The sequence below is a fragment of the Martes martes genome (genome assembly GCF_963455335.1).
Source record: "Martes martes genome assembly, chromosome: 7".
NCBI classification, from domain to species: Eukaryota; Metazoa; Chordata; class Mammalia; order Carnivora; family Mustelidae; genus Martes; species Martes martes.
In genome coordinates this window covers 50,052,821-50,064,966 of record NC_137894.1, presented here as the reverse complement: position 1 = coordinate 50,064,966, position 12,146 = coordinate 50,052,821, and the positions used below count along the sequence as shown (strand labels likewise).

The window sequence follows — 12,146 nt, the reverse complement described above, 5'->3', positions numbered from 1 at the left end:
TTTATTCCTTCCTGAATTTCATATTTCCATTGAGTAGCTTTTCTCTGTAACCTGAAATCCATGCTTACAAATATTTTTAGGAGGGCTGCTTTAATGAAGTTATCAACTCTATTAGGTTTTATTTTATTTTATTGTTTTGCCAGCGAGTGCCTTATTTTATCTTCATTCCCAAGAGCCATGGTAAATAATTCTATGTTGGTGTATTGAGAAATCAGAGTTAGTGTATTCAATTAAGATTATGATGTGCTGAAGAGGGGACAAGCCATCCACATGGTCAGCTTACTCCCTCAGCATTCCAGTTACCACTTTGGGGAGTGAAAAACCCAGGGCACCATTTCAGGACATGGATACAGAAGCAAAGTCTTAAGATTTGTTACTTACAGTTCCCAGAAATGGGGAGATGGAGAGTTGTGGGGAGATGATGGGTTTTTGGCACAATGAACCAGAGGAAGGGGCAGTCCTCTGTCCCTGGTCAGAAGCAAGCAGGAGAGAGAGATCAAGGTAACAAGTACCTATCCCTTAAGAAGTGGTTGATGTAGAAGTCCCTAACTTTTCACCTGCTCAGCTCTAAGTGGTTATTTTATTTTATCTTTGAGAGGTAGGGGAGGAAGGGCAGAGGGAGAGGGACAGGGAATCTTAAGCAGACTCCCCAGTGACAGGGAGAAGCCTGATGGTGGCTGGATCCCAAGACCCTGAGATCATGACCTGAACTGAAATCAAGAGCTAGACACCTAACCAACTGAGGCACCAGACGTCCCTCAGAGATTCTCTTACCTGAATAAAGGCAATCTTCTGAGAGTGAAACTGCCCTAAATCTCCACTGGGGAAGTTTTACAGCCTGGAAGAGAACAGGCCACTCACGCCTACATAAGCAAACGTTATCACAAACTGTCTTACTTCCCACTTGTTCCCTAAAAGCTCATTTATCTCCCCCAAAAACATGAAAACAAGACCCCATTTATATCCTATTTCCCTCCCTTCCTTCCCCTATGAAGTTAATCTAGAAACCCCTATCCCTTGCTGTTCAGGAAGCCACTTTATTGAGCTCTGACACAGGCATGAGAATAAACCTTGTCTATTTTCCTGTCAGTCTTTTTTTATCAGGGACGTTGCAGGCTCTCTGACATGAACCTAAGTGGTTAAGGGAAGTTTTCCTCCCAACACCACTCCAGATGATATGCGTGCTATGTGGGACAAAGAGACAGACCAAACCTGGGTGGAGGGTAGGGTGCTGGGCAAATTACAGAAACATAAAAGTAAAAGTTCACACCATACCACATCTTCCTCACCCCACTGGCACTTTCCAATTCATACTTGTTAGCAAGTCATGCTGACTTCACGAAGGAGTTCTTGGATATCATGTGGCAACATAATAAAAACTCTTCCCTTTAAAGAATTCTGTTCTTTCTACTGAGGTCCCTCTCTTTCCTCTTCCCCTTTCTTCCTCTCCTCAGGGCTTCAAAACTGCCTACTTTTTTCAGTTCAGGTTTTTATCCAAAAAAAAAAAAAAAAATCCTGGGACGTCCTTTACTTACCCCTACTTTCTTAGGAAGTCAGAGATGGCTCCCTGTCAATGATACAGATCCTTTATGGAGGATCTCAAGAGCACCCTATGTGAGCCATCACTAGAGCTAGCATTTATCATGCTTTCCAAGGACCTCTCCAAGCCCTCTGCCCATCTTACCTTATTTTGTCCTCATAATAAACCTAAGACATACATATCATCATCCCCTTTTCAGGGCTGAGGAAACGGAGGAACAGGGAAAGAAATTCAGTTCTGGAAGTTGCCCGGCTCCTCAGATGCTAAATCAGAGTTTGGATTGAGACTATCTAAATCCAGAGCAAGGAGGGAATTATGATTGTTCTCATTCCAGAGGAATGGAAATTGTCACCCAGAAAAGACAGGTCTCTTTTTAGGAGATGTGAAATTGTATAAAATTTCTGGGCATGACAGACTCCATCTTGAAGCTCCATTTCCCCTTGTAGTGAAATTTTGAACTGGGCAGAAAGACCTTTTGAACTGGACAGACACAGTAATTGTTTTATAAGCAGTTGCATATAAAGGCAACGGGACACCTGGCATGTGGGTCATAAAACTGCCAGTGTGGCCTTCTGATGACAGATGATTCATTCATGCAGATCAGGAATCGTGTGGTGTGATAAAACCAATGCATTAGTCAACCCAAGTGTAAATCAGCAGGGCTCAGTCCGTCAGAGCCTTCTGCTCCCTGATGCAAGTCAGGTACTTGTCCCCCACCCTTTATCCCCAACACCCTGCTCTTCCTGTACAGGAGGGTGCTTTTGGGGCATTGCTCCAAAAAACACAATCCTGAGACTTCCCAGTAAAGGCTTTTGTTCTTGTTCAGTTTTCCCTACTTTCTCAGTTGACAGAGGGAATTCTGCTGCTAAGAAACATGGAGTTCCCTATTTTTTTCTCCAAAAGGGATTTGAGGTTTTTTTGTTTTTTTTTTAAATAGGTTGTTTCCAATTCCAGGATGGGGCTCAAACCTGCAACCATGAGATCAAGAGTCCCATGCTCTGGTGACTGAGCCAGCCTGACATTCCTTGGGGATTTGGTTTGACTTTAGTTCCTCTCCTCCACTCTGACCTTCCAGGAGCCGTTGCTGTGGCCAAGAATTGCCGCACACCCACCTTCCACACGCAGGAGAACTGAAGTGGCCAGTCGCAGGTCTCCTCCTCCTCCCTGCCTGGCCACTGCCCACGCCCCTCCCCAGACCTCAGGTCCTTGCAGCCTTCCATTGGGGGGCACCTGGATGCCCCACCCTCTTCCCCACAGAAAAGGTGTTCTTGGAATTCCAGCCATGCCAGGACACCTGGAGAGACAGAAGACCTCCCTCTCTCTGCTGCTCTGGGAATCACATGTTTATTTGTCCTTTGCAAACCTCCAAGCGCTTTTTGGTGAAAATGGCTTCCTGAGATGACCAGGACTTTGCTGGGGTTCAGGCATCAGTACCGTAGTGGTCAAGCCTCACCCTTCCCAGCAGTCCTGAAAAAAGAGTGGTGTGGATGATTCCCTACAATGTCCTTCTTCACAAGGTCCTTGGTTCCCTCTAAAGTGAAACCAAGATGCTCCTCCCACCTATCTTTCCTTGGAAGCCAAGCCCCTTTGTAATCTGCAGAGGATTCCCTCCCCAGGGATCCAGGGATCACAGAGACTGGCCTTCTGCTCTGTCCTAGGGACCAAGCTAGAGATCCAGGTCAGTGGCTGAAGAGGAGATCTCCAGGACTCCTTCTATTTATGCATTGGATTGGAGGGACCAGGGTGGCTGAGGTTAGCACCTGAGAAAGCTTGGGCCGGACCAGTATAGGGATGGAGCATGTGGGCTGCAGGGAACCAATGACGCTGGGGGAAGGAAGCATTGCTCTTGGGAATACTATGACATCCCTCTATGATGCTAGTGTTAGGCACTGGGCTGTTGCCCTTGTGTTGGAGGAAAACAGGCCTCGCTCTGTTCATCATGATCCTGCAGGTCATGTGGTATTTCAGGGATGCCATTCAGTTCGTGGTTTATTCAAAAGGATTTTCTTTTTTTTTTTTTTTTTATATTTTATTTAATTGACGAGAGAAATCACAACTAGGCAGAGAGGCAGGCAGAGAGAGAGGAGGAAGCAGGCTCCCCGCGGAGCAGAGAGCCCGATGCGGGGCTCGATCCCAGGACCCTGAGATCATGACCTGAGCCGAAGGCAGAGGCTTTAACCCACTGAGCCACCCAGGCGCCCCTCAAAAGGATTTTCTGATAAGCCCCTTGAGCACTGGGTATAAATGTATTTATTTTTCAAATGTATTTTATTTATTTTTTAGTGTTTTAAAGATTTTATTTATTTATATGACAGAGATTGATAGAAAGCACAAGCAGAGGGGGCAGCAGAGGGAGAGGGAGAAGCAGGCTCCCCACTGAGCAGGGATCTGGGCTGGAGGTGGGGCTCAATCCCAGGACACCTGATCATGACCTGAGCTCAAGGCAGACACTTAACAGACTGAGCCACCCAGGTGCCTCCTCAAATGAATTTTAAATTTTATCTCTAATATTCAGACACAGGACTGCAGGATTTTAGTTCACTGTCAAGTCACCACCCAGAGGCAAAGACCACCTCTCTCCAGCTATTGGGACTTAAATGCTCTTGGACAAGAGTGTATGTGAGCGTCTCAATCCTTGGAAAATTGCACAGGAGGAGGGATACCTTTCTGGCTGACCCAAATGGAGACTGTGAGCCAGGGAGGCCACAGGGAGGAGCTGGGGTTCTTTCTAAGGCAATGTTTTTTCTCCTCTCTCCCTTTCCCGGCTAGGCTCTTCCAGAGGAGTGAGACCACCATGGCTCAGGAGAGGTTCTTCATCCTCTTCCTACCACTGGTCCTGGTGCTGCTGGTGCTGAACCGTGTCCAGCCTTCTCTGGCCAAGGAGTCACGGTACGAGAAGTTCCAGCGGCAGCACATGGACCCGAACACCTCCACTGTCACCTCCAGCTACTGCAATGAAATGATGAAGCGCCGGGGTATGACGGTTGGACGGTGCAAGCCGGTGAACACGTTTATCCACGAGCCTCTGCCAGATGTCCAGGCTGTCTGCTCCCAGGGAAATGTCCCCTGTAAGAACGGGCAGTCCAACTGCCACAAAAGCAGCTCCAAGATGCGCATCACCGACTGCCACCTGAAGAAAGGCTCCAAATACCCCAAATGCGACTACGAGACCAAGCAGCTACAGAAATCCATCATCATGGCCTGTGAGTGTGTACAGTATGTGCCAGTCCACTTTGATGGTTCTGTGTAGGTCTGCACCTGAGGCCAGAGCAGCGAGATGCCCCACCTCCCTGTTGTGGCACCTGCTTCTCCCCTCTCCCCTCCTTCCTCTGAGAGAAAGAACTCCAGCCAGGGCTCCTATCCCAAACACACATGCGTTCCTACCCAGGGCTTGCCCCTGTGTGGTTTGGGGGGTGAGGGGGGCCCTGTGTAAACCACTTCCTGGATTCTTTCAATAAAACAGAATTGCAACCACCTGGATTTCTGAAGCGGTTGCCATCTGGTCCTGTCTGTGTGATTGCGTCCCTGCTCGGGTGAGAACTGTAAATCTGGGTAGATTTCCTAAGTGTGGAATAGAATCATTACATGCCTTTGCTCCTGACTCTTGGTTCTCAGTGACCTTTTCTCATTTCATTCCTTTTCTCAGAGATGCCTTGCTGTCAAATATGAAGCTGTTACGTATGGGCTATTTGAGATGAAAGGGAGCTACAGTCTGGGACTGTCCTGCTGGGTGAGCTGAGGGAGGGTGAGCTCATATTCCAAAATCTCTGGCATGGAAGGAAGGACGGGGTGACCTCAAGAAGACCCTGCTCAGACCCTGGCTGAGAGGACATGGGGATGAAATTATGATCCTAAATTTTCCTTTTCCTTTTATTGAGTGAGCTATTACCAGATCACAAAAATGGCCATCTCTTAGTTGGAAAGTCAGAACATTCCATTTAGGAGCTAGAAGGGTCTGTAAGGATTATTAAATTGAAGGAGAATAAGCAGATTTTGACTCGTGTATCCACTTTAATGGGATGGGCCTGCCTAGAACGCTGTAGAAAAAAATTCTAATAAGCGATGTGGTTGAACACTAGCCTCTGTTAAAGGCAGGATGGAGGTAAACGTGTGTGTTCCACTTGCCATCCCTGAGATCCCACTTTTAGAGAGGAACAGCCTGAATCTCAGAAAGGTTAAGTGACTTGCTCACGGCTGCTGCTACTTAGTGGCACAGCTGAGACTAGACCCCAGGTCTCCTGGCCTCTAGTCCTTGTTCTTTCTTCTACCAGAGTGGACTCAGGAAGAAAATCCTGCAGTCTCCCTTTTCCTAAGTGTGGTGGAGAGGGATCCCTATGTGGCTCAGCCTGTTAAGGGGCCTACTCTTGATTTCAGTGCAGATCATGATCTCAGGGTCCTGGGATCAAGCTCTGTATTGGGCTTTGTGCCCAACTAGGGCCTAGTTGGGAATCTCTCTCTCTCTCCTACTCTGCCCCTCCCCTGTTTGCACATGCTCTCTCTCTCTCTCTCTCTTTCTCTCTCAAGTAAATAAGTAAATCTCTAAAAAAAAGAAGTAAGGTAGAGGAAATTATGGATATGGCATCAAGGGAGTAGGTCTAGGGAGACCTGAGAAACAAGATCAGAAAGGATGGCATAGTAGGGTACATAGTTCCCTTGGTTCTGTTGACCTCCTGTTCTGGAAAGTTCACTGATCAAATCACTCAGGAGGAGGAGGAAAATCATTTTTTCTCACAGGAAGCATAACTTCACTTTTCCAGAATCCTACCTTCTTCTCTTGGGCTTTTAGGAATGGCGGGTGCACTCTATGGCAGCCTTGATATTTTATTTAAGTTCAGTAATGTGATGTCCAGAGCTTGTAGTTTTTGCAGCATCCACGCACTCCTGAAATTCCTTCAGCCAATCTAGATACACAGAGATGTCAAACCATCAATTCTTTCCTCAATACTTCTCTTTTTTTTTTCTTTTTCCTTTCTTTTTCTTTTAAAGATTTTATTTATTTATTTGACAGAGAAAGAGAGCACAAGTAGGGAGAGCAACAGAGGGAGAGGGAGAAGCAGGCTCTCTGGGAGCCTGAGGCAGGGCTCGATCCCAGGACCCTGGGATCATGACCTGAGACCTTTAACGTCTGTCTTTGGCTCAGGTCATGATCCCAGGGTTATAGATGGAGCCCCACCTTGGCCTCTCTGCTCAGGGAAGAGCCTGCTTCTCCCTCTCCCTCTGCCTGCCTCTCCCCCTGCTTTGTGCTCTCTCGCTCTGACAAATAAATAAATAAAATCTTAAAAAATAAAAGTAAAAAATCAGAAAAAAAAAAAAAAACACAGCTTGCACCTGGAGATGACAGGGGTGTGAAAGGTGAGAAAACCATTGGAACAGAGACTAGTTCCATCTGTCACATTCTACAAATACATTTTGTTAAGGAAACATGACTACCCAGGAAACAAAACCCTGACAAGCCAGGTAGTTCAGTCTGGATGATATGCTCTTCTTAGAGATGAGACTCAGAGGCAGCCTGAGTGGGCAGAACCGACCTTAACCCTACCACACCCTGCCTCCCTCTGAGAAGCAGCGCCCAAGGAAGAGCACTGGAGCTTGGAAGTAGACCCTCAGGACTCTGCTGCTCCCTGCTATCACCTTCCTGTCTGGGCCTCAGGACAATCTAGCATGGAGACAGTCAGAACTACCTTGTAGTCTGGTGTGAGGGTTCAGTGAGGCAATTTTGATAAATTGTCTTATAAATGGGATCTTTCAATCTGCCCCAAAATATGCTCCAAGTGAATGTAAAAATAAGTTAGCTGTCCATCCTAGTACCTTAGTTTGTCCGCCGTATACTAAAATGGCTATTATTTTAACTGTCTCCAGTATTAAAAGACCAAAGTCTAATCCAATTGATACTGACTTCTCAGATACCCATTACCAAAAAAAATCATAATCATAATAATCATATTCTTATAATAATATATTATATTATGTATTATATATTATATATTTTACTATATTATATTATATAATATATTATATAATATATTATATATGTTATATATTTTAATATATAATATATATTATGTAATATATATTATCTATATTATACATATTATATTATATATATTTATTTATATATAAATATCATATATTATATATTATATATAATTATTATATATTTATATATTATATATTTATATTTATATATTATATTTATATAATATATAGTATATATAATATTTATATATTATATATACTATATATTATATATTATATTTATATTTATATTATATAAAATATAATATATATTATATATTTATATATATAATATATATATTTATATTTATATATTTATATATAATATATTTATATTTAAATATATTTAAAATATATTTATATTTATATATTTATATATAAATATTATATATTATATATAGTATATATAATTACTATATATTTATATATTTATATATTATATATTATATTTATATTTATAGTATATAAAATATAATATATATTATATATATATAAAATATAATATATTTTCCTAGGCTTCTTTAGGTCTGGTTACAACAAGTGCATCTGGAAGGGTTTCCTCTTGTCAACCCACAGCCCCCGGAACCCACACGCATGCGGGAGCTTCAGAACTTATCTCCAGGGAAGACCAGTAAAACGCGGAGGGACTTATGGACAGCACGCGTGCTACAGAGAAGTCCATGGAGCTTCATGCTGCTGTTTTGTTCCAGTATATTCCTCCTAAGTGGTTTATACTAGTAAAAGTTGGGAAACAAACAGAATGTCCTGAACATGGGACTGGTTAAAATATGATGCATATCCTTACAAAAGGATACTATGCAAAGAGAACCAAGTACACTTTTGCTACTGACATGAAATAGGTCCAAAATATATTCTTAGTGCGAAAGAGGAAATAGTGTACTACATTGCGTATAATTGTTATTATCTGTGATGGAAAATGAGGGAACACATGCACATGTATACATGTTAATTCACTTTTTTGAATGTTTTCTTTATTTTTTTGAAAGAGAGAGAGAGAGAGCATGTGAGCAAGGAGAAGGGGCAGAGGTCAAGAAAGAAGCAGACATCCCACTGAGCAGGGAGCCTGACCACTCAAGACCAGGGGCTCCAATCCCAGGACCCAGGAATCATGACCTGAGCTGAAGGCACACACTTAACCCACTGAGCCACCCATGCGCCCTGTCAATAAACTTTTATTTTTATTTATTTTTTTGTAATAATATATTTGTTTGTTATTATTTTAAAATTTTTTATTTAAATTCAACAATTAACATATAATTATTGTTGGTTTCAGAGGTACAGGTCAGTGATTCATCAGTCTCATATAATACCCAGTGCTCATTATATCATGTGCCCTCCTTAATGTCCATCACCCAGTTACCCCATCCCTCTACCCCTCTTCCCTCCAGAAATCCTCAATTTGTTTCCTATGATTAAGAGTCTCTCTGGTTTGTCTCCCTCTCTAGTTTCCTCTGGTTTTATTTTTTCCTCTCTTCCCCTAAGATCCTCTGCTTTGTGTCTTAAATTCCACAAATCAGTGAGATCATATGATAATTGTCTTTCTCTGAATGACTTCTGTCACTTAGCATAACGTCCTCCAGTTCCATCCAGTTGTTGCAAATGCCAAGATTTCGTGTTTCTGACGGCTGAATCATATTCCATTGAATACATTAATAATATTTAATACTTAAATCTGTGTAATAGATAAAGACTGTGAAGGGACATAAAAACTGAACTGCATCTGGAAAAGAAAACTGGAGCCTAACAAACAACGACCAAAGGAAAACATCCTTTTTACCAGATTTGTTTCTCAGTGTTGCATTTACGCTTACCATTTGCATGTGCGATGCATCCATTGATATAAAGGAAAAAGTCAAAGAGACTACCTCCCTGCAGCCCCTTCTCGGTCGGTAAGGAAGATCCTGGTAATAGAAAGTCCAGACAATGACGTTAGGAAGAAAACTTAAAAGTACCACCGCGATGAAACTTTGAGCTGACCTGGACACCCCCACCTGTCACCCCGCAGCAGCCCCGCAGACAGAAGCACACACCCTCGCCTTCCGCACATCTAACCACCGACGTGATGGAGAGCTCGTGGTACACAGTAGGAGCTCTTTATCTGAAGCCTATTGGCTTACTTTCGCGCAGTGTTCCTCAGAATATCAAAGAGCCTTTGGCAAGCCACCTCTACGGAAGAACCGGGAGGTCACGTTCTGGTCCCCGGGCGCGCGGGAAGGGCGGCGCAGCGCCCCCTGCCGGCCCTGGCGGCGGCGACAGTGGGACCCGCCCGGAAGGGCAAAGGTGCGGAGGGAGAGCTGGGGTCTCCCCTCCTCCGCGCCCTCCTCTCCCGGCAGCGCCTGGTTCCCGGGCTGTGCCCCCCGAGTCCGGGGTTTGCGCCTCTGGAGGAGGCGGGAGGCCCTCCCTGTAGAAGCTCCAGACCTCTCTCCGCGAGCCGTGACCCGACCCCGCGGTGGCGGAGCCCCTGGGGGTGAAGGGACCTGGGGAATAACGGGGCGGGCCCGGTGTCTCGGGGCTCAGGGGCCGCGCCGCCAGGTGTTATTCGAGGAGCCCGGGAGCTCGAAGAGCATCATCCCGGGGGGGAGGCTGGCTCTCCCGAATCGATGCCCAGCACCGCGTCACCACCCCCTGCCCCGCGCGCACAGATTCCCCGGGCCCTGGCGTCCTCCCTCACTCCGCCCAGGAAGAAGGCGGGGAGCTTGGGAGGAGCGGGGACCCGGCCGGGAAACTCAGCTGGAGCCGGGCGCGCGCCCAGAACTGGATTGCCGGGCAGCTCCTGCCCCCTGCTGGCGGAAAGGCGCCTTTACACGCGCTGTTATTGAGGGTTGACGAGGGCGGCCAGCATCAGCTCCTCTTAGTAGTCAAGGCCTCAGCCTCTGGAAAGGCTAGGAGAGAGGCGGTGGGCCCGGGGTCAATGAGGGCTGCGGATTTCTGAGAGGAGGCATTAAAGAGAAGAACTGAGGTTTCCGCAGATAAAGAGCGGTTGGATCACCTGCACTTGCCACATAGGGGAAAGGGGGTGTCTCCTCCAGACACCCCCCCCATTAGGCCTCATGGATGGCCAGAGTGGAGATTCAGTTGAGTGAGGAGCTGGTAAGGGCTGGCCGGGAGCCCACATCAGTCCGTGACCTTGACATCTCAGGAATATTGTGTAGTGGCAGTTGGGCCTTTCGTTGGCAGAGCCTTATTCAGTAACCATTTCTTGAGTACCTACACACTAGAGGAATGTGGGACTCATCAGAGAACACAGCAGACAAAACCAAAAAAAAAAAAAAAGAAGAAGAAGAAAAAGAAAAGAAAGAAAAATAGAGACAAAAAATATAAGTATGTAAATTATATAGACAGTTAAAGTCGTAAGGTCTATGGAAAAATGTAACAGGAAGGAGAATGGGGGAAGCTATGAATAACATTTTTAAGTAGGGTAGTTAAGCATCCTTGATAAGGTGAGGCTTAAAGGTGGTATGTCCTTAGCCTTGCAGAATATCTAGGGGAGGGGAGGTGATTGCTTAAAGAGAGCATGCCTGTCTTTTGGGAACAGCAAAGGCACCAGGCATTAGGAAGAGTGAGTGAGAGGGAAGATAAACAGTAGGGGATTTGTTCTGAAATGGGAGGGTGTGGGAGGGCAGATTACTTCCAAGCATAAGGACTTTTGTAAGGATTATAGGTTTTACTCGGGAGTGAAATGAGGCATTAGAAGATTCTGAGCAGAGTTGCATGATCTGAGTTATATTTTGAAAGGATTGTTTGGGCTGCTGTGTGAAGTTAAGGGTAGAAGCAGAGAGTCCAAGTCCCAGATGTTTATAAGGATCCTGGTGGGAAGAAATGGTCTCTCAGACTCGGTGGTAGCAGTGGAGGTAGTGAGAGATGGCTGGATGTTAGATGCTGGATTAGTTTTGAAGGTGAAAACAGAGGACTTTACTGACAGGTTGGAAGGGGGACCAAAAAAAAGGAATCAAGAACACCACCAAAGTCGTTGGCCTCAAGATGAAAAGGATGCTATTACCTTCGACTGAGGAGGGGAATATTAATGAAAGAGCAGTTTTAGGGGAGGAGAAGAGAGGATCAGTCTTTCCACTTGGGATGTGGTGAGTTTGACATGTCTATTAAACAAACACTGAAGATGTCAAGTGGACACTTGGATATATGAGTCTGAAGTTCAGGAGAGAGAGCTGGACTAAAGGTATAAATTTGGGAATCTGGGGACTATCAATGGCATTTAAGCCTTGAGACTGGATAAGATCACAGAGAGAATGTGTAGATAGAGAAAAGGACACCCTGACCCTGGGGCTCTCCCCATCCGAGTACCAGGGAGAAGAAGAGGAACTTGCAGAGGGGCCTAAGAAAAATGCTCTGTGAGGTTGCTGAAGAGCCAGGAGATGGTGGTGTCCTAGAGACCAGTCTGGAGCTTGACTATCTGCCTTGAGGCAGGACTGAGAGCATGATGCTTTTCATCCTTGCTTCTGTCATAAAAAGCTGCGTTCTTTCGTCAGCCTCACCAAGAAGGAGGAGTGGTCAACTATGCCAAATGCTGCTGAGCACGGAGCAGCGGCCCTGTGGGAGAGGGAAAGGTCTT

At 45.2% G+C, this 12,146-nt stretch overlaps 1 protein-coding gene across 1 annotated transcript; it reads left to right on the top strand.

Moving 5' to 3' along the window:
* The first annotated feature begins 3,131 nt into the window (after positions 1-3,131).
* Positions 3,132-5,024, top strand: LOC308346368 (ribonuclease pancreatic-like). Its single transcript, XM_080809229.1, has 2 exons — positions 3,132-3,218; positions 4,310-5,024. The coding sequence occupies exon 2, from the start codon at positions 4,335-4,337 to the stop codon at positions 4,788-4,790; it is 456 nt and encodes a 151-aa protein (XP_080665355.1). The 5' UTR covers positions 3,132-3,218; positions 4,310-4,334; the 3' UTR covers positions 4,791-5,024.
* The last annotated feature ends 7,122 nt before the right edge of the window (positions 5,025-12,146 follow it).

What these genes read in the sequence shown, in the direction of transcription:
- LOC308346368 (XM_080809229.1), top strand. Translation starts at nt 4,335, where the DNA reads ATGGCTCAGGAGAGGTTCTTCATCCTCTTCCTACCACTGGTCCTGGTG.